General features: G+C 42.7%; 1 protein-coding gene across 12 annotated transcripts in view; it reads left to right on the top strand.

The window, feature by feature from the left end:
• Positions 1 to 26,279, top strand: part of ICA1 (islet cell autoantigen 1) — a 153,416-nt gene that overhangs the window by 101,510 nt on the left and 25,627 nt on the right. For 2 of the 12 annotated variants that reach the window (XM_021717554.1, XM_021717553.1), the window contains exons 6-12: positions 2,544 to 2,669; positions 4,429 to 4,527; positions 19,140 to 19,237; positions 21,274 to 21,354; positions 21,541 to 21,593; positions 24,239 to 24,301; positions 24,397 to 24,438. In XM_021717554.1, coding sequence (XP_021573229.1) covers positions 2,544 to 2,669; positions 4,429 to 4,527; positions 19,140 to 19,237; positions 21,274 to 21,354; positions 21,541 to 21,593; positions 24,239 to 24,301; positions 24,397 to 24,438 — 562 coding nt within the window. The remainder of the gene's footprint in view (positions 1 to 2,543; positions 2,670 to 4,428; positions 4,528 to 19,139; positions 19,238 to 21,273; positions 21,355 to 21,540; positions 21,594 to 24,238; positions 24,302 to 24,396; positions 24,439 to 26,279) is intronic. The other 10 variants (XM_021717562.1, XM_021717560.1, XM_021717572.1 and 7 more) reach the window with 8 other exon arrangements.

Below are 26,279 nucleotides of genomic sequence, written 5' to 3'. Positions count from 1 at the left end.
GGAAGGAAATCACTGACACTGAAGTCATCCCAGGCTCTTTCTACAGTCAGAGCCCCCAAGTAGTTTAAACTGTAGGCTCTTTACAGTGGGGAATGGCCCATCTCCTGGACTTATTTAAGCTCATGGTATGGGAAGTTTGAGGAGTGGCTGGCTACTATCCTGTGGTCTACCCAGCAGAAGGCAGAGGAAAACCAAGAATGCAGAGGAAATGTTAGGAAATGTGTTATATAGCTAGCGATATCAAGATTTTCTTCATGCAGAAAATGAATCTTAGTGTGGTGTTAAGTGTACTGCCTCATTATTTTCCAATTCCATAGGACCCTTCAGGGAAATTGAGTGTTTCTGGATAGATCATAATTTTGAGCTTCTTGATTTTCCAGTGAGTAACGTGGGTTGCTTGAGAGACAGAATCATATGACTTTGGAGTCAGACAGTTTAATTTGAATGTCAGCCTCCCAATCCTCATCAGTAAGGGACAGGACTAACAGCAGCCAAAAGAGAATAATGCTAGCATGTGATAGATGAATAATATCAATTATTAGATTTGCTATTATTATGTAATGGCCCATAATTTTATAAGTTGTGACTATGTTTGTATTGTTAGTGGTAAAAATGAATGATTTTATATTAAATAAACTACATATTTATTTTTATTAGAAAATTTAAATCATCATTTCTTAAACTACTTTAAAGGTTGTACTTTAAAATGCTCTCAAGTGGGATTGGCAGCAGTGGGAAACTGCCAGAGGATAGGGGGACACATCTCAGTAAGGGTACCTGCATAATGAACATTTGTATACCTAACCCTGAATTGCACCCCACATATTCAAAATATAAGTAAATAAATAAAATGCACTCAAAACCTTATCTCCTGAAACTGAAACATTTCTTCATTTAGGTAACAAATATGTATTCAGTACCCACTTTGGGTTTCCAGAGAATATAACAGTGAATAAGGTAGACGTGGTCCATGCCCTCCTGTATGTACCCTGTGATGGCTGTCATTAATAAATCAGTGTTACTGCCAAGTCTCAGGGATCTATCTGGTCTCGACAACTTCATAATTATTTGAGATAAACTGATATTTGAACTTATCAAGTTGAATACATGGAACATGTACAGCTTTTTATGTCAGTCATACTTCACTAAAGTGATTTTAAGAAATTAGCTTGTTTTTTCTGGCCAAAATATGATGTAGTGACACTTTGGATTGGAGGAAGGGGAAACTTTGACTTCACAATATTTAATGCAGCTGTATCAAATTTTAAAACTTTCTGTTTTATTGTGAAGTCATGCATGGAACAGACATTTTTGAATTTTTCCCTGACCTTCGCTCCATCTCTGAATTACTGTATGGTTCAGGGATGGATGGAGGATTGCAGGTAGACATTACTCAGTAGTAAAAAGGTGAAGGTTTATCAGTGGTGTTGGTCTTCTTAGGTTGTGTCAAAATCCCTTCATATGGAATCTTAGATTGGATCCTGGAACAGAAAAAGGACATTTAGTGGGTAGACTGGCAAAATCCAAATAAAGTTCATAGGTCAGTAAATAGGATTGTATCCACGTAAATTCCTTTGTTTAAACAAACATACCGTGTTATGAAGATGTGAACATTAGGGGATGCTGAGAAAAGCACGTATGAGAACTTAGCTCCCAAGGACCGCAACAAGACAGTGGAGCAGAGATTCCACTCATTTTTTTTTCTCACCTCTCCACCAAAGGCTTCTCCCAGTTGTGTTCAGTTTGTGTATACCTTGATAAAGTTTTTAACATTAGACTAAGAAAGATAGAATTAGGATAGTAAGTCTGCTATAAAATTGTAATGTGCAGTCCTCTCATTTAGGTCCTTTGGAGGTAGAGAATAAATGTTGTAGGATTTTTCTATTTGCCTAAAATGTTCAAAAGTATTCATATACAAGGGGAACCCCAAAGAAGTGGAATTATTTTCTGAAGGGTGGGACCCTTGTAGTACAGGCTTCCTGCTACATAAGTGTTGTTGAAACCCATCAACATCAGTGTACCAGCTAGCGTGTTGTGAGAGGGCTGCATTCAGCTTCAGTGAATATTTTTTGGAGATGCTTTGATGGGCAATTTTCATGAGCAACCTGCCCATACCACGCTGAGTATTCAGCAGTTTTTGACCAAAAACAGCATGGCCTCCCTATTTACCCGATCTTGCCCCAAGCAACTTTTTTAGTTTCCCCAATGAAAAAAGTCCTCAAAGAGAAATGTTTTGTTGACGTGAAAGAGGTGAAACAAAAGATGACAGAAATACTAAAAGGCATCAAAATTGATGAGTTCCGAAACTGTTTTGAGCAGCGGGAAAAGCATCCCAATAGGTGTACTGCATCCAACAGAGAGTACTTTGAAGGTGACAAGTTTAAACATATAAGAATAAATACACAATTTTTAATAAATAAATTTTGGATTTTGGGGGGCCCTCTGCATATGAAAGAGAAAAGGCCTGCTCTTGGTCTCATCTCGTCTGCATATTTAACTACTTAAACATGTGAGTGACTGGAGATTCTCCTTGACTTCCATAGGTGCAGACACAAGTGCGCCTTGCGAAAAAAAATTTTGACAAGTTGAAGATGGATGTGTGTCAAAAGGTGGATCTTCTTGGAGCAAGCAGATGCAATCTCTTGTCTCACATGTTGGCGACATACCAGGTAACACAGTGATGTTAGCTGCAATGAACCAAGAATGCATGAGGCTTCTATAACACAGAAATAATGTTTGAGCTAGAACAGTATGATGGTCTTGTAATTTGCTTGCCACACCTCTGCCTTCTTGTCCAATAGCTAGTCCCTGTAGATGCCCTCTAATATCCTACTTCTCTCACTCACCAGGGGACATCTCTGCCTGGAGTCCTTTCTCCTCCATCTCAGTCCTTCTGGATTCCACTCTTTTTTTTTTCTTTTGAGTTGGGGTCTTGCTCTGTTGTCCGGGCTGGAGTGCAGCAGCATGATCACAGCCCACTACAGCCTCGACCTCCTGGGTTCAGGTGATCCTTCCACCTCGGTCTCCTAAGTAGCTGGGATTATAGGTGTGTGCCACCACACCCAGCTAATTTTTTTATTTTTATTTTTTTGTAGAGATGTGATCTTGCTATGTTGCCCAGGATGGTCTCAAACTCCTGGGTACAAGCATTCCTCCTACGTTAGCCTCCCATAGTGCTGGGATTATAGGTGTGAGCCACTATGCCCAGCCTGGATTCTACCAAATGTCATGTCCCTTAATAACTCATTCAGCATTGTGCCTATTTGTCTCATGGCACACTTTCCTCATTAGGTTGTCATCATTCAATGCTCTTGTTTCTGTCTGTCTGAATAGCCTCTGAGTTCCTTCAGGATAGCACTGTGTCTATCAGCAGTGCTACTGATCCCAACTGAAGATGAGATGTTGAACACCAGAGGTTTCATGGAATGTACAAATTAAGAAGACCAGGTTCCCTGTCCTCAGAAAGCTCAAAGTTTAGGAAGGAAGTTGCAGATGGCAAAGTCTGGCTACACAAAGGCGACCCCAAAAAACCCGGAATTTATTTACTAAAAATTGTGTATCTTACATGTTTAAACTTCAGGCACCTCAAAGTACTCTGCGTTTGATGCAGTACACCTACTTTTGCCACTGCTCAAAACAGTTTCTGAACTCATCAGTTCTGATGCCTTTTAGTGCTTCTGCCGCTTTTTGTTTCACCTCTCCCACACTGAAAAAATGTTTCCCTTTGAGGACAATTTTTATCTGGGGAAACAGAAAAAAGTTGAGAGTATGAGGTATATGGGGAGGGTAGGGCACAGGCGTCCTGTCATTTTTTTGGTCAAAAACTGCTGAACACTCAGAGCAGTGTTGGCAGGTGCATTCGTAAATCACCCATCAGGAAATAAGCGAAAGTGTTGAAAGAATCTCAAAGAAAAAAAAATTTCACTGAAGTGAGCAGCCTCTCACAACAATGCTACAATGATGCTGATGGGTTCCTAGAACACTTACTTAGTAGGGAAGCCTGTCCTACAAGAGGCCTGCCCTTCAAAAGATAATTCCAGGTTGTAGGGGGTGTCCCTTTGTACTTTCTATACCCTTAGGGCAGAACAGGAAGTGCTAAGTGAAAGCCAATGAGGGTTTGATGAGGCAAAAAATCTTATCAGTTGAGGGGTCACAAAAGTAGATTGTTAATGATTAGCCCTGGGTTTTGGAAGATAGAGAAGGTCCCAGGTGTTGGGAGCAGTATGAGACCAGGTGGCGTGTTGGGGCATCAGGGAGGCATTTAGACCGGCTGACATGCAGGGTGTTAATGGGGCATAATGGAAACACGGGTGTAGAGGTGAGTTAGAATCGTATTTTAAAGGATCTTGAAAGCTACCAGTAGTCATGCTTTCTATGGCAGGAGCTGGGCATTCAAAACATTAACAGCTTCACCGTCTTTTCTTCCAGACCACTCTGCTTCATTTTTGGGAGAAAACCTCTCACACAATGGCAGCCATCCATGAAAGTTTCAAAGGTTATCAACCATATGAATTCACTACTTTAAAGGTATGAACACTAGAGGGGCTACTAGAAAATCTGATGAAAAGTACAGTTTTGTTTATATCACAAGGAACATCCAAGGAAAGCATCATTACAGTAAGTTCCCCACATATGAACAGGTTACATTCTGAGAGTGTGTTCCTAAGTCCAATGTGTTTGTAAGTCCAACAAAGTCAACCTGGGTCCCCAACTGCACATGTTAGTCTGTACCAACTGCTGCTTCATTGCTACTTTTATGAATGCTTCCAGACATTCTAGGCTTGAAATGAAGATACTGTACTACTGTACTCTATACGGTAACATACAGTAAAGTACACAAAAGCACACCCACTTTTAGAGGATGCACGCACTTGACAATGTACGCCAGACATGTGAACTAACTTAAGTAACTGGACATGTGAACGCATGTTTGCATCTTTGAAAGTTCACAATTTGAAGGTTCTTATTATGTAAGGGACCTACTGTATTCCAAGACCCAGAATGCCACAGAAAGAACTACGTCCCCAGTGGGGTCTTTTTTTACTGTATTCATTTTCAATACAATGATAATTCACCATAATCCCAAAACACAGATTGTACCTTGGGATACATGTTCCTGGAGATGAACTGTGGTGAACTTGAGCCTAATGATTAGCCCTGCTCCTTTAAAATTCTTGTTTGACATTGCTAAAGAGGACATTGCACAAGTCCAGTATACTTTTTACTTGGCTACTTTTGAATTAAATTCAAATATGCTCACTTGAGAAAGGTATCTTCCTCTCCTCCTTCTGAAAAAAGAATCATTTTAGTCTAACAGTACCATCAAATAGAGAATTGGATTTTTTCATAAGACTACAGTAATATTTCCTAATTGAACAAGCAACATGAAACTCAGTGATTTTTCAACTAAGAAGGAACAAACAGATAGTGTCTGATTCTCAATCTTGAAACTGAATATGGAATTATTTCTCTCTGTAATGAGTATAGGGGATGAAGCATAATGAGATGAGGAAGTGATTTTAAGAATAGTGAGAGAACAGTGGGTGCTTTGTTGCCAGGTCATATCTTTCAAAAAGACAAAAAAAACCAAAAAACAAAAAACCAGGCATGAGCTTGTTATAGTTCACTTTGAAATTGCCTTGCTTCTCAGTATTCCAGCAATTTGTAAGTGCTCATCACCTTGCTTGACAAGACATCAAACCACTAAAAGTCCTTTTTTTGTCCTTAAAATATTTCTGTGATTTTTGAGATGTTTATATTGTCACTGGAACTATAAAAGTACTAAGACAGAAATGCTCTAAGACCCTGACCCTTAAAATGAAGGCTCCAGGAGGAACCCGAGGGAGCCCACCCACCTTGTGATGCACTGACCTGGCTCCTGATAGGACCATGCACTGACCTGGCTCCTGATAGGACTTGGCCATGGAGTTTGTCTCTCATAATCCCCTTCCAGCTGGGCACTCACCCATTCACTGGCACTTGCTGGCGTGCTGCATGGTGCACACATTCAGAATGTGACTGTTGTGCCCTGTCAACTATAAGCGCTTGAGGGTAGAGACCTTTTATTTCTTCTGTATCCTCCCTTGTCCCACCAAATGTTTGGCACACAGTGGGCCCCAGCCTTCACGCTGGCCATGCTACCATTGTTGGTAGGGCCTGCATTTCTTCTCTGATTTACTGCTTGTGTTCAGTACCTCAGGAAGTAGTCAACCTGACTACTGACCAGAGCAGCTTGGCTGAAATGGTAAGTCACACTATTTATGATTCTTACATGGGCCCCAGCAAAATCTCATAGCTTGCTCTTTGACAAGGCAGAGGCTTCCAGGTTTTAGGACACGAATGTGCATCAGGTTTTATACAATTAATATACAATTTCAAAGGCGATATATCTTTTGCAAGACAGATCATAAGTCAGCCTGGTGGAAGGCGAAATGACACCTACCCCACGTACAATTCAGAAGAACTTCGGGTGTGAGTTAATTGCACACAAAGTGCAGTGTGAATTCATGGAATTGAAGTTGTGCCACAGGCGTGGAATAACCCATATGTGTATCCTTGGCCTCCTGTGCTGAGGAAAATATGGCTCCTTAATTTTTGCCATGATATTTATCCTGCAGAGAGGATCAAGCTGGTTATGTTAGAGGACTTTTGGGCAGAGAATTTACTGAAAGTTTGACAGCAGTGGTCCAGGACATGATTACAAACATTTTGGGCAGATAATTCTCCATTAGCTTGTACATCCTAGGACCCTTCCCTGGGTTGTGGTTTCAGTAATGGTTCATGGTTTAATTGTAATATGACCTTAGTGAGAGCAATGCATTGTTTAGAGTATGATGATGTTATATTAAGAAAAAGTATCCAGAAACCAACCAAATAAACTGTACTTTATTACTTCCCTAGAGTGCTATTCATCTTGGCTTTCACTGGTTGTGTATTATATTAGAATCTCACACTGGTAGCTAATTATTTTCTATATGTGGACTCAAATCTGATATAATAGAATCCTGTTATTACACAGCTTGTTGTTGCATAGAAGTAGCACATTACACATCATGTTGTATACCACAGCACATAAAGGCAAAACCCATTAATGCCTTATGTATCCCGGGCAAAGATGAGGATATTGTTTGACTCCTCACCCTTTTACACCAATATTTTTTTTAAATAAATGCCCTGTGTTTATGAGATTTTTATTTGATCAAGTCATCTTTTAATATAATTTTCTTCTGAATGGCACTATATATTGGTGATGGTATTTTGAAATTTAAATAAATATTTTCACGATTAATTTGTTCTCTGGGTTTACCTAAGCAAATAGTCCCTTAAATGCCTTTTGGGATGCTGACTGGAAAGAAAACATTGTCTTTGGAGAGGGTTGCCAAGCTCTGTTAATGAAAAGCAAGCCATTTGTTTTCTTTGCTTCGGGGTGTGTTCTGAGTGTGTTGGTAATTGTGCCATGGCAGCTGCGTTTCCTGACTGTTAGTTTTATGCTTGGTGAAGGATGATGATGAATGTGTTGAATACTTGGTGCATCCTGCTTGGGGCGGGGGTTGTCTTCTCCAGAACTCCAGTGGTTCAACTTGTGCCCCAAAAGTTCAAGGTTCTACTTCTCATGAACCTTATGCTAAGAAATAAGTCACAGTTCTTCTACAAAATAATTGTGCTATTAATGTGGCTTGAGTCTCCACCTCTTGAAAAACATCCCAGTGGCTGTTGTGACGTTTTGTAAATATTTTGTGGTCATATTTGATGTGACAACAGCTATGGTGTTTTTACCTAGGCCTAATAGGATTCTAGTAATTCTACTTTGACTGATATATTCCCTCGTCATTTCAATTTTTTAATAATAAATACATTTTTGTAGCATTTCAACTTTATGGAAAATTTAGCCTTAAAATTTAATGTTGCCAAAAAATGTTTAATCTGATCATTGTTAATAGCGCAAATCTTAAACTGGGGAAACTGTCTTCTAAGTGGTTTCCAATGAAAGAAGCAATTCCCAGATCTTGAATTTTCAAACAACATTTATTGACTCATTAAAATCTGACTAGACATCTGTATTTTATGTGAGTTGTCATGAATGTGTTGCTTTTTATGTTGATTCCAAATCCTCTGGGCACATCTTTCACATGGTAGAAATTCTCAAGTCACAGGGCTAGGGAAGAATGTTACTAGCCAGGTTTTGAAGGCACAGTCACTTTTTTGGAGAAAGTAACTTAGAGTAAGAGTTTACAGCAATTTTTAAAACACTAAATAAATAAAATTTAGTCTAGTTCGGAAAACAGAACCTCATCTTAAATAGCCAGCCCTCAGTTGTGATCAGGTTCCCTTCATTCCTCCAGCCAGGATGTCAGTTCCTTGCACATTTCTCTGCAGATCCAGAACAGACATTGTTAGGTTAGTGGGCCAGGGCCACGGGTAAGATGCAAAGAATTGCACAGAAATTAGATTAGGAAAATTAGTAGAAAGTAAATGGGGGGGAATGAATCAACTTCTCAGGGAAGAAAAGGGGGCCAGGCATCTGAAGAAAATGTGGCAGCAAGTATTTAAGACTGAATGCTTTTAAAACTTCTTTTGGGGGTGAGCAGGGCTGACATTCACTGGAGCTGTTGTCATGGTAATAGACAGCAGGTGGATGAGTGAGTCAGTTATGTAGATAAGAAGGACAGGTAAGCACAGGAGCTGTTGCCATGATGATGGGGTGGTGGTCTGTGTCCCATCAGTCACAGTAGATAAGGTCAGCTTGGCCCTTTATGGCAGGAAGAGACAAGTACTTTGGATAAAAGTATTTAGTTAGCACAAAGCATGCTTGTGGGGTTATAAGACAATTATCAGTAACTGCCTCTGGGGACTGGTTCTGTCCCCTGTTAAGGATTAGAGAGCAAGTTAAAATAAAGTGCCAAAGAAGCATGATAAAGCTTAAAATGACTGCTCTTTGGCTAAAGTTACTCCATGTTGGCATTTCATCCTCTTGCGCATTAATAACAGCAACAGCAACAACAATGAAAGGCACCAAAATAAAGGGGCTTTTCCCTGGAAAAGCTGAGATTCTTTTTGTGCCAGTGATCCTTTCCTGGCTGGAGTTGGTATCTTTATAGAGAAGTGGGTGCTGGGGCCTTTGCAGCAGTGGTCACACTCATGGGGGCTGGTCGAAGGGAGGGCATGTCTCCCACATTTGTGTTTTTAAAGAAATCAGTGTGCCCATCTTTCATGAAACTGGCTGGTAGCAACATATTCCTGTGACATGCCCATTCCACTATATTTGAAAGGAAGGCCAGGTTTTTGACTTTGCTCTTCATGTTCTCTGGTTGCACGACGAAACAAAGTTTGTACAAGCACAAACTGTGGAGCCAGCCAGACATGACTTTAAATCTAGCCCTGCCACTTTCCAGCCACATGATGGTGATGGTGAGAGTGGTGATGTCATGGTGATGACATTGTTGGTGCCCGTGGGACTGGTGATAGAGAAGCTGATGGCAATGATGTTGCTGGAGCAGATGGTGATGATGATGGTGGTGGCAGAGATGGTGGTGATGGCAACACTGGTCGTGGAGAAGGTGCTGATGATGGCGGTGCTGGTGGGGAGGATGGCACAATGGATGTGGTGGCAGTGGAGTGGAGGAGGAGGAGGAGGAGGCGATGGCGGCAGGGGTGGTGATAGTGGTGTGGGAGAGGAGATGGTGATGGTGATGGTGATGGTAGTGCTAGTGGTGAAGGAGTTAGTGGTGCTGGTGGTGGTAGAGGTGATGGTGACAGCAGCACTGATGGTGAGGGTGGCACAGTGGGTGTGGTGGTGGTTGAGATGGTGGCAGGGGTGGTGAGGACAGCAGTCATGGGGAAGGCACCATAGTACTGGTGTTGGGGGTGGACTCAATGAGAATTCTGCAGTGGATCCAGGAAACAGCCATCTAGAGCATCGACACGGGAGGGTGTGTTGAGGTTGCTAGGTTCTGTGGCCCAGCCTGATTACTTTCTTCCTCTCCATTTTCCTCCTATGTTGTTAGTTTTGTGTGAGTTTCACAGGCAAGGCTATGGATGGTAGAGGAGAGGAGGTCTGGCCAGACCTGCTCCAGAGTAGCCCAAGGCTACCCTCACCCAACTTCCATGGACACAGTGCCAGCTCCGTCCCCACATCCATCCTCTTCCCACACCTATTCCTCAGCCCTGCAGACCTGTGTCTGGGCTCACGGAATTTCTCCAAGGGAGCTGGGTAGACCACAAGCAGAGAAGGCAGGAGGGCTTTCCATCCCAGCAGCAGGGCTCATTCTGAAAAATGTAGCTTGGCTTTGCAACTGGCTCTTGATTTATGCCAAGATTTTAACTGCAAGGAAACCTGCATTTGAAATCCTAACTCGGCCGGGCTCAGTGGCTCAGCCTTTAATCCCGCGCTTTGGGAGGCTGAGGTGAGTGAATTGCCTGAGACTGCGGGTTCAAGACCCGCCTGGGCAACTTGGTGAGACCTCATCTCTACAATAAATAAAAAATGAGCTGGGCGTGGTGGCACACACCTGAATTTCCAGCTACTTGGAAGGTTGAGACGGAAGGATTGCCGGAGCCCAGCAGGTTGAGGCTGCGGTGGCCGGGAGCGGGCACAGCACTCCAGTCTGGGCGACAGAGTGAGACTCTGACTCAAAAAAAAAAAAAAGAAAAGAAAAGAAAACCTAACTCTGAGTGTGTTTAAAAATACTGCTGAGACAGCCGTGCCCACTTGCCTGCCCTGTCTCTTGGGGTGGAGCCTCAGCACTGTCATAGGGAACGTCTGTCTGGAGACCAGAATGCTTTTAGCTTTCAACATTCAAAAAACATCCTTTCCCACATTCTGTTTTTCTCAAGTTCATATGCCTCGCAGCCTCCTCCACCCACCTCCACATCTCTCAGTTAATCACTTGAACATTTACCGACAGGCCACATGGCTCTGTAGTTACTTGCTTTGAAAATAAAGCCATAATCGTTTTTATGAAAATTGGGTAAATATCCCTGCAGTGCTATTTCAGCTACCAGTCCCAACAAGGCAATTACGCATGGCGTGCATCCAGGGTATCCTTGTTGACTTGCAAGTTTTCTCTGTGTTATTACTTTCCACAGCTTTTTCCCAGGCCCCTCTAGGCCAGATCACTGGAAACAGTAAATTGGGATGCGTCCAGGTCACCGAGAGGGGAGGCGAGGAGGGACCAACCAAGGCCACCACTGAAAGCTGAGGGGGACGAGCCAGAGGGCAGCTTGTCATTTGTTCATCCACGCCATATGGCAGCTGGCATAGCCCTTCCAGGCAGCTGGTCACTCAGACTTCTCCACGACAGCCTGGTGCTCATCCATCCCCCACAACTTGTTCTCTACCTCATCGAGGGGAAAGGAAAAAATACTACTATCATGTGGGTAGTTACTCTGTGCCAGACACGTTGCCAAGGGTGAGGTGAAATCATATCTAGAGAATTGGTCTTACAGTGTAACTATCATGTGCCAAGTTGGGATTCATAATTAGTAATAGTACTAGGTTCAGCACTGACCAGAGAAGAGAGTGTATTTTAGTGAACCCTCAAAATAACCTTGGGACATGAGGTATGCTCGTTCTTGTTCCCATGTTTCAATGAGGACACTTTGACTGCTTGAGGCCACGTGCTCAGAATGGGGTAGCTCTGGGAACCTAGTGCCCACCTCCTTCACCACCACCCTGCCAGCGCTCCTTCCCTGGGGCACTTCTGGCCACTTTTACATAATACAGCCATAAACTTTTGGTGAAAGTAGCACTTTGAAGTGTTTGCTTGCAGATGAGCATAATTTGTGTGAGTTTTTCAGCTACCTGGGATGTGTGGCTCTTCTTTTAGAATTTGGAATCTTTGGCATAAAGTCCTCTCAATCTCCCTGGCATTTCATATTGAAGGGGAAGGTCAGTACATGTTCTTGGCTTTGGTATTTAATATCATGTCTTCACTAGAATTTTTTTTTTTTTTTTGAGTTGGGATTCTCTGTTGTCTAGGCTAGAGTGCAATGGCACAATCATGGCTCACCACAGCTTCGACCTCCTGGGCTCAAGCGATCCTTCCACCTCAGCACCCCCACCCCCTGAGTAGCTAGGAATACAGGGGTGCATGCCATCACACCTGGCTAATTTCGTTTTTTTGTTTTTGTAGAGGCAAGATCTTGCTATGTTGCCCAGGCTGGTCTCGAATTCCTGGACTCAAGCAATCCTCCCGCTTTGGCCCTCTAAAGTGCTGGGATTACAAGCATAAACCACTGAGCCCAGCCAAGGAAGAATATTATAAATCTTAAAATTGCGATTATTTTTCTCAAATTTTACTACTTTGCTTTTCTATTCTGTAGTATACTTCGAGATTACTTATGGTCCTAGGTTGACAGTGTTTCTTTCATAAATAATGTCTTTCTGAATGTAGAATCGCATGACGGGAGCAAGAGAGATCGTGTGTGCTGAGTGCCCATGATCTGCATGGCTTGTACACATCGTTGTGGCCTCTGCTTTTCATTTCTCATGTGCTCCTTATTATCATAAACCCAAACATCCACACGCCTGACTGAGTTCAGCATTTTTAAACCATGCCCCGCCATTTTGAGCACTTTTAGTTTCTTTTATAGACAATGATTTGGCACCTTCCTATGCGTATAGTGTAATTAATGGGAAGTAGCATAAGGAAATTAATTGTCACAATTAAAGATTAGAGAAAATGTTACTCGGTTGTCAAAATCAAATACCAAATTTAGGTTATTAGAGCTGCTTTCTGGCCTCTGTCTGGGAAATTTGTTTTATTGAGTAGTCTTGTTTTCATTCAGATGAATGTTGCTATTGCTTTTGTTTTCTTAATACAGGAAGTAGTAACTCCCATTATTATATTAGGCTGTTTCCTTTCTGAGACACTTTTGCGAGCTCTGTCTGCAAGCTTCCTGGTCATGGGGATCTTAAGCTTGTGTGTGCGCTTCCTGAAACCATTTAAGCATTGATGGAAACTATTAGCATGTTAGCACAACCTTCACAGAGGAAGGTTACTTAGGCCTCAAAGCATCATTTCCTCCACTGAGAACCCTTTAGGCTGATAGGTGCTGTGTGCTGCAATGCACAGTGATTGTCACGAGCAATTTTAAGGAAGAACCGAGTGGGCCTGGGGTTAGAAACAGAACGCTTTGGAGTTTCCATTTCTGCACATGGATTCAGATGTGGTCCGTCAGCCAGTGACAGGAAATAGTTCCTCACATGGCTGCCTTGTTCGTACACAGCCGTCTAGGCCTTTCAGATTCCTGTGGTCCAAGCAGGTGTTCATGCCACACAGAAAACTCTGTCACCCTTGACATGTATGGATTCTCTAGGGTTAAGCATTTTTCAGCTGAGTTGTGGACTTCCACATCACCTGAAGAATTTACTACCCCACCCCCCGCCACCAGGTGTGCTTTCATCAAACCTTGGGGAGAGTCATCGTGCATCTGCGGAATGTCTTTCTGACAGTCACACCCAGGAACCAATCTGGGGGAAGGAAGGGGCATGGTGTGTCCCCCATGATCTTGTAAAGCCCCCCTTAGCCTCTTGGTATCGTCAATGTATACCATCTTTTGCAAGAAATAAGTTCCGCGTGTGTTGTTGGTGTTTTCCTCTCTGTATAGGGGAATATTCAGTTGGGTCTAAAAATTTTTTCTTTCTTCAAAAGATGCCCCTTGAAGAGATTTTAAAATAGCTGATGGTGATGGTTGTACAACTCTGAATACAGCAAGTTCTCCGTTCACATCATCGATAGGTTCTTGGAAACTTGGTCTTTAAATAAAATGATGTATAATGAAACCAAGTTGTTCATAGCCTAATTGACATAAGCAAGAGTTACATTCCTACGACATATTTCTTGTCACCAAATAAATAAAGACCCCAAACACTTCCAATAGTAAACATTGATATGAATCTAAGCTATGCATATATTTAAGAAAGGTTCATTAAAAACAGGTAAAGTAATTGTTTAACCAATTTTTGGTGAATCGGTGAGTGATGGTGGTTGTAATGGTTGTGGGCTACACCAAGGAATTTCTGTGTGCAAAGCAAAAATCATCAGGAGTCGCTGATCCTCCACGCATTTCAGACACGAACAATCACAAATACAGTGCTTCCCTTCTACAGCTCTCATTGTCACGCATTAGTATGATTATCAAATACTTGATGAGTTTTTATGCTACAATCATTCGTATTCATTCACTTATTTATTTTCCAATCCATGTATACCAACCAGTTCAAGGTCAAGGGTGGCAGCTCAGGGCACGGGGCAGGGACCAGCCCTGCACAGAATGCCAGGGCCTCTCTCTCTCTCACACACACACACTCACACAGATGGAGACCATGTAGACACGCCAGATCACTTGAAGGTTATAGCTTCAGGATGTGGGAGGAAGCCGGAATACCAAGAAGACCCATGCAGACATGAACCATGTGCTGACTCCACACATGCAATGACCCTGGCTGAGAATCTATTTTTTTCTCATCATTGTTATAACAGAATGATGAATGGAACATTATTTGAGGTCCTGCTGTATGCTGTAAACCACTGAACTGTACACTTTAAAGACAAACGAATTCTATGGTAGTGAAGTATATCTCAGTTAAGCTGGTATATGTGTATATGTGTGTACTCTATGTGTGCGTGCACTTGTGTGTGTATACACAAGGTTCCCCTTGGTTCGAAATTCTAATATTTAAGAAAAAGAGGCTGGGCATGGTCACTCATGCCGGTAATTCCAGTACTTTGGGAGGCCAAAGTCTGAGGATTGCTTGAGCCCAGGCATTCGGGACCAGCCTGGGCAATAATAGCAAGACTTTGTTTCTACACAAATAAAAAGACTAGCCAGGCATGGTGGTGTACACCTGGAGTGCCATCTACTTGGGAGGCTGAGGCAGAAGGATTGCCTAAACCCAGAAGGTCAAGGGTTCAGGAAGCTTTGAGCATGCCACTGCATTCGAGCCTAGACAATACAGTGAAACCCCCAACTCAAAAAAAAAAAGTCCCAAGTTACTTGTATTAATTTTGCTTGTGGTTTTGTAAACCTTTTCCTCTGAGCCTCTGAATTTCTGCACTAAAGAGCTCTGGTTTTTTTTTTTTTTTTTTTTCAGGTTAACCTTGTGTATATTAATTTATCCACCAGCAAGTGCATATTAGCACCTCTCTTGAGCTGCAATGGCCAGATTGTTTTAGGGATGATGGTAGTAGTAGGAAGAGAGGAGAGTTGTCACAGGTATTATTAATAATAAATTAAAATAGCAATTGGGATTACCAGCCATTCTGTCAGAAGCGCACAGTGGTGACTTCACTGTGACTGTGGTGACAGGGAGCCCCACAATTGAGTCTCCCTGCTAATGGGCCAAGAAGGGAAAGGATTGAAAAGAAGGAGTGAGTGGTTTACATTACAAAGGGGATGTCTGAGCTCTGCTGCTCAAGCATGGGTATGGGGGGAACTGAGGCTGGAGACAGAGGTGTGATTACTGTGGAGCTGTCAAGGGCATCTGGGGGTTCAGGCAAGCACCGTGGCTGGCCCTGAGCAGGCGTGCCCTGTCCCTGCCACACACTGAGATCATGATTGAGCAAACTGGGCAGCCTGGACAAGTGTCACAGGACTGGAGAGGGAGTCTTGGGAGCCATCAGAGCCTTGGCTGAAATACTCTGGCTTCACGTTGGCCAGAGTTGGATTATTTGATGGGAAATAAAACTGCTGAAAGGTGCACACGTGTGTGCATGTATGTATGTGAATGTGTGTATGTATGTTTATAAAATGCTGTGATTGGCAGATCGATTAAAACAAGTGTGTGCTTAATATCTGATGACCTTCTCAAGGCAACACATGCACACACGCACGCACACGCACACACACACACACATGTGTGCTTTTACTGGGTGCTTTGGTATATATAAAAAATCATGAGCATCTAGACTACAATGCATATCCCAATGGTCTCATGTGTCCTAATGCTGTCCTTTGTGGCATCTTTCCCTATAGTCCAGGCTGCAACCAAGGCTCATATATTGTATTTAATTGTCAGGCATTAGAGAAACAGAAAGAACAAAGGATGTTGGAACAAAATGGGAGAAAATGCAAAATATTGATGAATCTGGATAAAGAAATGTTCTCCCCGTGTGATCCCCGTTGACCTCTCTATCCCACTCTCCTAAGACTTGTGTTCATGCCAGCTATTCTGCAGTCCCAGGGGCGTTCTCTCTGTTCCCCAAAGGAGGCGAACTGTTCCCACCTTTGGGCCTTGGACTCGGAGCCCCCCCTCTTCTTCCCGAGCTGCACCTGGCTGGCCCCTTCTTGTCATTTAGCTCTCAGTGGAAATGTCACTTCTAGGAGAGGACATTTTGCTAACTGAAGTGATGACCCAGTCACTTTCTCTCCTTCTGCTTTGGTAATCTTAGACCCATTGCTAGCTAATAATTCTGTCTTGTTTACCAGTGCATCGTAATAGCACCTGGCATGGGGTATGTGCTCAACAACTGTTTGCGAACTAATCTAAGTGTCCAGGAATAAGAGTCATTAAAAATGATGACTGTGAGCCGGGCTCGGTGGCTCAGCCTGTAATCCCACGCTTTGGGAGGCTGAGGTGAGTGGATTGCCTGAGTCCGTGGGCTCGAGACCCGCCTGGGCAACTTGGCGAGACCTCATCTCTACAATAAATCAAAAATTAGCCGGGTGTGGTAGCGCGCACCTGTATTTCCAGCTACTTGAAAGGCTGAGGCAGAAGGATCGCCGGAGCCCAGCAGGTCGAGGCTGCAGTGGCCAGCAGTGGCCACGGCACTCCAGTCTGGGTGACAGAGTGAGACTCCAACTCAAAAAAAAAAAAAAAAAAATGATGACTGTGCCTTACATAAAGATGTACTTGAAATAAGAAAAGGCTTCAGGACCCCAATCTGGGGATACATATGCAAAGAGAAGACCTTGGTCCAACATTAGAATATTGATGGATGAATACACATTTATATATTTCAATTTAATATTAAATGTTTAATGTTAACATTTAATTAGAGCTTAATATTAAACTTAATAAACTTTTAATAAACTCTAATAAACTTTTTTATCCAATGTAATACCTACACAAATTACATTGGTTAAGAGGATATCTACTATCTATAAATATATACCGGGAGTGCAAAAAATATTTTTTGCACATTTTAAGAGATATTATCTATGTATTACTTTTAGTTTACTATAATCAGAAGTGTCTGAATGCTGAATGCACTTTGAGCACCTCTTGTAATTGCAAAAGTCCAGTATGACTTGTATTCGTCTGTTGTTATCAGTATATATTGAATGTTATAATTTTAATACAGTTTTTTCCTTTCTTAAAATGTGTATACATTTTTTGGCACCGCAGTATATATAATATATGCAATGGCATATTTGATATATTTTATATATATGTATATGTACACCCACAATGATTCCAATTATATAAGCATGAGAACAAAAAACCAGAAAGGAAATATATGAAAATAATAGCTTATCATTTTAGGGAAATGGAATTATAAGTATTTTACTTTTTGTATTTTCCAAACTTTCTGCATGTGGTTCCATTATTATTCTAATTTAGAAAATACTTTTAAGAGACAAAACATAATACATGATTGATATGATCAAATGTTAATAAAACTGTACATGCAGTTTGGATATGGAAGGACTTTCTTGAACTTGGCGTGCTCAGTGAAGCTTTCCCGAAAATTGTGGTAATTGAACCAGACTTTAAAAGATTCATAGAATCGTTGAGGGTAGACAAAAGGTAGAGAGAGCCCCTTGGGCTAAAGAAGCAGAATGAGCAAAGATAAGGACAGGTAGAGAGACTGAAGAGACTGGCTTGATGGGTGGAAAGATCATGTTTGGGAGACAGCAGGTATTGCTCAGAGGGAGTTAAGACAGAAGATCTTGACATTTGGGTAGACACATTTACCTTAGAAGTGAAAGGAAATGAGGACGTTCCTATAATAAGGAAAAAAGTAAGTAGATTCTTGAGGAAAAGGCTGACATGAAGGTGTGGGTATTTTAGGAAAAAAATTGTGCAAGAAGGCGACAGAGCTGGCAGTTGGGAGCTGTGACACCATTGTCCATCTGGTGTCCATGGCTGGCACCAGAATCAATCACAGCACTGCTCTGCTGAGACGCAGCCCCAGACCATCCTCCCCATCCCTCCAGTCAGCCATTACTAATCAATCAGACTTGGCCATGAAACCCTCTTGCCTCCCGCGTATGTCAGACTAGACAAAGGGATGATGGGCAGGAGGCAGACAGGAGAAAGGAGGTGAGGGACCAGAGGACAAGACTTGGGCTTTCACAGTTCTGAAAATGTAAGAATAGATAGTTTGAGATGTGTCCTTTGTATTTGAAGTTGTGTATTTAAGTGGGGCCAGAAATAAAGACCTTACAAAACTCATCATTTAGTTCCAGAAAGATTTTGTGTTTTCTTTCCAGGTCTTTGTCCTGGTGTATAGTTTCTAGGCACTTGCTTTAAAAAAAAAAAACTTTCCTGAAATATTTAACAAATCTTGAAAACAACTCCAACAAAAATGTGCTAAACAAAGGCTCTTGCCCGTTTTTAATCTACAGAGATTTGGACACACCTGCTGTGTCTACTCGTGGGAGTTAAGTTGTCAGAATATATTAAGTCACTATTTTTGGTGTTTTTTTTTTAAGGTCTTGTTTTCTGTTATTTTTTTAAATAGTTGCTTTAGATTGCAAAACAGCAGACAAAATTAAAAATGAAATGGACTTGTCTTGTGTGTGGTGGGGGTGGGGAGGGCTTCCACTCTGTCAGCGTGTGGGCTGTGAGCAGAACAGAATGTTTATCTTAGCTGCAAGCTGACGCTGGAAAATAAAGTTAGCAATAGCCAAAGGGCCGCTTTGGAAAACTTCTCAAAAAAGAAAAGACATAAATCTAGTGGTACATGAGTTCTCCTATGTATGCTAGCATTTCCTGGGTGAGCCTGAGACCACTGCTTTGCCCTATACAATTTAATTCTTACCCACTTGGTTGGTTTAAAGTCACCTTCCTGTACCTCTAGTCCAGGGCTTAGGTGCTGGAACCAATGGTAGTGGAACTTTTTGTTGATTGACCTTTCTGTTTTTTCTTTTTTTTTCTTTCTCTTCCTTCCCCCCATCTATGGTTTGTGATCAAGAGTTTACAAGACCCTATGAAAAAATTAGTTGAGAAAAAAGAAAAGAAGAAGGTGACCCAGGAGGAGACCGCAGATGCCGCAGTGCCAGAGCCAAGCCAGTAAGTCACGGCTCCTACCCTTGGTACAGTTCCCTCACAGGTGAGGGCAGCATAGTCCTCGCTGAGAGTTTGTCTGGGGCCTGAGGCCCAAGCAGTCTCACCTCCTCACTTCTCGGCATAGGCCAGACTCCTTGAGCACATATTCCTGTTGGGCTGTGACTCACGTGTCCCAGTAAAAGCCCCATGTCTAGGGTAGTTGAAAGGGGCACACTCGTGAGGGGCTGACTGGGGCCAGCCAGGGCACGTGTCCCCAGTGCTCCCTGGCTCTCTACTTGGTGACCTTCACCCAGCTGTCCATTCTGTCCGGTTTTTGGACTTATCTGGTTCTTTGGTTACCACTGGACGCCCTGGTAGACAGGAAACCCCCCCATCCCACCCCCCGACCCAGCTTTTCTCTCATGGAAGGAGCTGACCTGTGGAATTGCCTTAGTGGCACATATAAACTAAGGCATCATCATGCAAAAGTGTTGGCTTTGGCATTTTGTGTTCTACCTGGTCTGTGTCCTTCTCCATGGAGCAGAGAAAGCTCCAAGTGCAGGAAGTGACTGACCATCACTATGCCTCGCCTCTTTATAAAGATGCCTCTTGTCATTTCCAATACCGAGAAGAGCTTTTCTACATATGTGACACCGTGTGGTTCCTAATCTCACACAGTGAGAAGGAAGCTTAGCTGTGACTCTCAGTCCTTTTCTGTGGGGATGTCATCACTTGCGGGAATGCAGTTAATTTTTGAACTGGCTGACCTAGGAAAGCCAAATAGATGACCTTGGCGTTCGTTCACTATTCCTTTTCCACACACACAAATTTAGATGACATTCTTATGGTCAAACAGGCTTATGTGTTTACTGTATTTCTAAATAAAGTTTCAGATGTATTGTATTGTCCCACAGAAATATTTGCTGCCAATATTAGCTCTTCTTAAATTTTAATTTAATAAGAAATGTTTTGGTACAGAATGAAGACAAGTTGCCACTGGAGGACAGATGACAGAATGTCATATGAATCTCATAAAACTGGCTATTTTAGGGGAAGCAGTGTAACCATTTCCTGGTAGTGCTAGTAACACTGGCTGTCATTTAGTGAGCACCTACTGTGTGCCAGGCACAATGCTAGGTGCTTTATTGATGTTAATTCATTCTCATGATAATCCTCATGTAGTTGAAATAGGTATCTTCCTCGCTGTGAGGGGCTGAACTGAGGTTCAGGGAGGGAAAGGGGCTGCCACGGTTTGTGTAGTAAGAGGCGAGACTTGAGTATCTATACCTCTTCTCACCATACAAGTTAATGCAGTCAAAATTAAGCATTAATCTGTACTCAGAAGGGGGCTACTTAGGATGTTCTTGATTTGTTCTAAGTTCAGATTTATCAAATATTTTAGTAGTTTTTTATTGTATTTTATTTTTACTTTTTTCTGAGTCAAGGTCTCACTCTGCCACCTAGGCTGGAGTGCAGTGGCACCATGAAGGTTCACTATAACCTCAATCTCCTGGGCTCAGGTGATACTCTGGCCTCTACCTCCCAAGTAACTACCCAGCCAATTATTTATTTATTTATTTTTTGGTAGAGATGAGGTCTTGCTGTGTTGCCCAGGCTAGTCTCGAACTCTTGAACTCAAGCTATCCTCCCGCTTCAGCCTCTCAAAGTGCTGGGATTACAGGTGTGAGCTACCGTGTGTGCCTGGCTATAATTACTAAAGGCTAAAAAAAATATAACCCAGTAACTATTTTTAAATGACAATGAAAACTGAACAAGAATTTTGTTCGGAAATAGCAGCACTGGGAGGAAAGTTCCGAGGCATCAAGTGAGTCTCAGGGCAGTCATGTCTCTTTGTCCTTAACGGTATGGCCAGAGTTGAGGAGGCGCCTGTCCACCTGGATTGCAAGGGGTCCTCTTTCAGCCCCTGGTCTAGCTAGCCTCCTGAGGTGTCCTCTCCTGTGAGTCAGAACACATCGATGTTTGGCCATCGTTTTTTTGCTGTTTTTTTTAACATGCTAACTGTAGACATCCATCTTATTCATACCTAATTTACCATCCAGAAATTTACAGAATATTTGCCTCACAATGAAATCAACTTTAGGGATTAAGATGCCACAGAAAGGGACAGAAAGCCAGCAGATGTATTTCTTCTTCATAAAATATGTAGCACATAAATGGTTCTGCGTTGACCTTTCTTCCCGTGTACGTGTGTGCATGCATGTATCTGTTGTTATAAGTGAAGTGATAGATATTGTACTAAAAATCTGGCTGTATCATAAATAACAACCTTTACAGAACTCGATGACTAAACATTTTTTTGTTTTAAGATTAATTTCATTAGAGGATGAAAACCAGCACCAGGAGTCCTCTGGTTTTATGGGTAAGTTTTGATTTTTATTTAGAATTGCCTCTAAAATACTTCTTAATGCTCAACAGCTACCTCATGTCCTATCTGGGCAAACTTCTCTGCAGCCTGTGTTCTTTTCCAATTCGGAAAAGGCTAACTAGCTTCCTGTAGACTTCGTTTTAACAGTTTCAGTCTCAACAATGTCGACCCTATGGCATTATTGAAAGAGGCTGGAATTTGGAACCAAAAAGTTTCCCCCCGGTGACGTCCCCGCAGCTCTGCAGAGGGACAGCCATGGCTGGATTGGGCCGGCAGCAGAGTCTTTTCACAGTCCATGATGGCCTCTCTGGCTGGTCCTAGTTCCAGTGTCAATAAGATGTCACAATTACATCATCAAGGCTGGGTTTGCAGTGGTGTATGGGGTGGGCATTGGCCAGCATTGGGAACAACAGATGGGGATTGCATAGACGCTGCTCTTCCCTGTGGCAGGAAGGTACCAGGTCCCTCAGGTGAGCTGAGCCCACTGTGCTGGAAAAGGGGTCGTCACATGGGAGGTGACACTGCCGTGCTATGCGAGGCCCAGCAGCCACTTCTGACTCATGCTGCTGCTGCCAGTGTTGCCGTTGGTCTTTCACCTCACAAAGGGGCAGGGGGGCAACAGTGATAGAACCCACATGGGGCAGTTCCCTGGAGCCGCTTGAAGACACAGTGGTGGCTTCCAGGGTAAAGGGGAGAACTGAAGCCACCCCAGCACCTGGGCCTCAGTGACATGGCCACTCGGCCTTGCTTCATCCTTTCCTGGGGACAGGAGGAGGCCGAGTATACCCCAGAGCCTTACTCCACGTCCCCCTTCCCTTCCATCCTCTGCCTTCCTTCATCTTCCTGGCTATCCTTCCAGCCACATGCTTCATGTACCTTCTTCTCCTCCCACTCTGCTCCTTAATATTCTTTACTCCTGTCTGCCTTTCAACAAAGAACAACCAAAACAACCCACTCTTGCCTCTCATACTGGCCCCAGGCTGCACACGTGTGTGCCTCACACACCCCGTGCTCATCATCTGTGTGTTTCCTGAGAGCCACCTCTGCGCCAGGCATGGTGCTGGTCCCTTTCAAGATGGGGCTTACAGTCAGCAGGGATAGCAGATGGCCCTCTCATAGTCACACAAGTATCCAGCTCTGCGGGGAGCTTCAGGGAAGACATGCGGGGCTCTGGGCATGGGGATGGAAAGGCTATACATTTTGAGGCCGTGGGGAACTGGCTACACCAAGTGCTGTTGTGGGACTTGTCAGAGCCAAGGAGACAGCCTGGGCAAAGGCTGTAAGCCAGGGAGGACCAGGCAAAGATCAGAGAAGCATGTTCCAGGGCATGAGGGAAGCAAGGGGCAGGAGGAGAAGCCAGGAGGCTGGGTCTCATCTTGCTGGCCAGGGAAGAGCTCTCTGTCGGTGTGGACCCAGCCCTGCAGCCTCAGTGAACCCACAGCATGAATCACTAACATCGAGGGAGTCAAGGTGATTGGATGGAGAAACTTTTGTACCCATGGGAATACGTGTACTGTGGTTTTTATATCTGTGTGCAAGTTACACATCTATGTAAATTATAGATTCATATAATGTGTGACGAGGCGGGGAAATCAGACCATCCCTCATTTCTTGTGTAGGATAATTGCTTGTGGTATTCGCATGATATTTTGCAATTGCAAATGTTGATCACCTTGTTTTATATATGCACAGAATGGACGCCTTTATGATGAAGTATCATCTGTCTTTTATTGTATGACCTGCAGGAAGGCTAATGGACATATGAGCAGACCAGATTTTAAGGCTGTTCCATTACATGCACACACAGAGACACACGCTTTTTTGCGGAGAACAGTTTTTGGTTCACAGCAGAATTAGGTGCAAAGTACAGACATTTCTCATACACCCCTTTCCCCGACATTTGCAGAGATTTTCCTACTGTTGACACCCTACACCAGGGCGGTATGTTTGTTAGAATAAATAAGCCTACACTGACACCTCGTTGTCACCCAAAGTCCATAGTTTACATTAGGGTTCACTCTTGATGTTGTACATTTCCTGGGTATTACAAATGTGTGATGACGTGTAGCTACCATTGTAGTGTCACACAGAAGAGTTCCACTGCCCTAAAAGTCCTTTGTGCTCCTCCTCCCTCCCCTCAGACCTTGGCAACCCCTGATTTTTTTACTGTCTCTATGGTTTTGCCTTTTCCAGAACGCCACATATTTGGAATCGTGCAATGTGTAGCCTCTTCAGATGGACTTCTTTCACTTAGGCATCACCTTTTTATTTTCACCAGATTCGTATGGCAAGAGTTCATGAGCATCATCAAGTCATAGCCAATTACTTACATCACACATTTGTCCATGGAAGCAGATTTATTAGATCAGTGTCATACAATCTTCTGGGTTATCTACCAAACAAAGCAAAGATTCAGGGCTGTTGATCCAGCATTCATTGGGAGCCAATAGCTGGAGTCAAATGTAGTCTGAGGACCGCTGCTTCTGCTCTAGTGGCTTGGTGTGTGCTGCTTTTTCCTAAAGCTGTGCATTACTGCCTTAGTCTACGAACTTGTGCACAACTTAGTATACTGCCTTAGTCTACGAACTTGTGCACAATTCTGAGCTGTAATATAACCAATTGCACATGTTATATTGCAGCTGAAGGTGGAAAAAGTATTTTATCTGCCTTAGACAAAAGCTCTACACATGGTACATACTCAGGTAATCTAGATTAAGGAAAATGACTGTATTTTAACTTGACTCAGTCGCCTTGTGAAATGAACCTGACTCGCTGTTTTGTTTTCTCTCCTCTAAAGGACCTATAGATGAACTATTAGACATGAAACCTGAGGAAGGTGGTAAGATGGATGCACTTTTACTTGGGGTTATCATCTGTTTAGTTTTTTAATTCCTTTTTTATATGCAAGAAAATGTAATGTTTATCTTTTTAATAGTTGGCATTCCTAAGCAAATTATTTTTAGGTGATGGCCTATATAAGGCTCAAGTTAGTATGTGTGGTCTGTCATCCTTAGTATAATTAATTTCACAATGTTGAATCTACTAAAGCTGAAAGTGATTATGCCAAAAGTCATATGCTATAGTAGAAAAACATATATCTTTCAGAATCAGGCAGATGTGGATTTGAACACTGGTTCTACCGTAAATGCCTATATTGCTTTAGGTAATTTGCTCCATACTTAAACTCTCTAAGCCTCCATTGTTCTCATTTGTAAAATGGAACCGATAGCAACAGCCTTGCCAGGTTACTGTCAGGATTGGAGATCATGTATGTAAAGGGTGTTTCAGTCACTGACAAAGGGACACTCTCCCAGTGGTCACCAGTTGAGTAGTAGGACTGGGCGTGTGGTTTTGGGGTGGTTTATTGTGGTGCAACTCCATTGAACCTTTGGTAAATGCTGGGGGAGAGGGTGCTTAGTTGAGTCCCCCACCCAAGTTCACCAAACCTAAAATCACTCACTAAATAACCCCCAAGAGAGAATCCAGGACCATGGATTTGGATGAGATATGCATGGTGTTAAGTGATCCCAAGAAACTGAGTATGTTCAGTCTAATTACAGCCTTTATTCTCCATCCTACCAAGGGCTACCTTTTAATGATGTCCCAAGAGTCCAAAATACTCCTGAGATTTGGAGTCAGAACCAGAACCTTCCATGTGCTGGTAGCTGGCACAAAGTTTGCCCCATCCATACAGACTCCTCACAGGCCTAGAAATTGACCAAGGTCATCCTGCGGGCCCCGTTAACCAGGGCAGACAACTCAACTCCGTTTGAGCTTGTTGTGGATTTAATTCACAGAGTGCAGAAGGAAGGTCTATGGAAAGCAGAGGACACCGGTGAAAGTTTTTTCAGAAACTGAAAGGCACCACACCTCTGGCATTAATTTTCCAGGGCTTAGGAAATTAAACATGCAGGCAGAAGTCTGTTCTTATTACTGTCTCCCTATAGGCAGCAGACTGTGCAATCTATCGTGAATGTCCATCATATTTTATCAAAATGACTAGTCATTTGTAAATATGGGAATCATACCAGGTAATGGAAGTCATTAGCAAGCAGTTAATGTGGATTCCTATACATGGCGATCACTTTCGTATAAACTTTTCACCCCTGACTTAAAAGTAGAATATTTTGATGGAATAAAAAAAATTTTAACAAATTATTTTTTGGAGGGGAGGGAATATTCTAATCTTATGAAAATAAGATGATAAAGACAATAACAGAACAAGCCTAGGTAACTACCACCTGGTTTTTAGCAAGTCTTAACATTTAACAAATGTTATAAGCATCCGTATTTCAACTTATTTTGATAGGAAGGTTATCATTCCTTCTTTTCCCCACATCTTATTTATATAACTTGGTCTTTTCTTATTTGCTTCTTTAATTTTATTATTTCAATACATTTATTTTTTGTAGGTAGTATATTCACATTGGTATACAAACCAACTTACAGTAAAAAATGTATATACAGCTGGGCTCGGTGGCTCAGCCTGTAATCCCGTGCCTTTGGGAGGCTGAGGTGAGTGGATTGCCTGAGCTCGCGGGTTTGAGACCCGCCTGGTCAGTGAGACCTCATCTCTACAATAAATTTTTAAAAAAATCAGCCAGGCGTGGTAGCGCATGCCTGTAATTCCGGCTACTCAGAAGGCCGAGGTGGAAGGATCGCCGGAGCCCAGCAGGCAAG

The sequence above is a fragment of the Carlito syrichta genome, unplaced genomic scaffold (assembly GCF_000164805.1).
Source record: "Carlito syrichta isolate Samal-C Ts95f unplaced genomic scaffold, Tarsius_syrichta-2.0.1 Scaffold109667, whole genome shotgun sequence".
NCBI lineage: Eukaryota > Metazoa > Chordata > Mammalia > Primates > Tarsiidae > Carlito > Carlito syrichta.
This window is presented reverse-complemented; position numbering and strand designations above follow the sequence as displayed.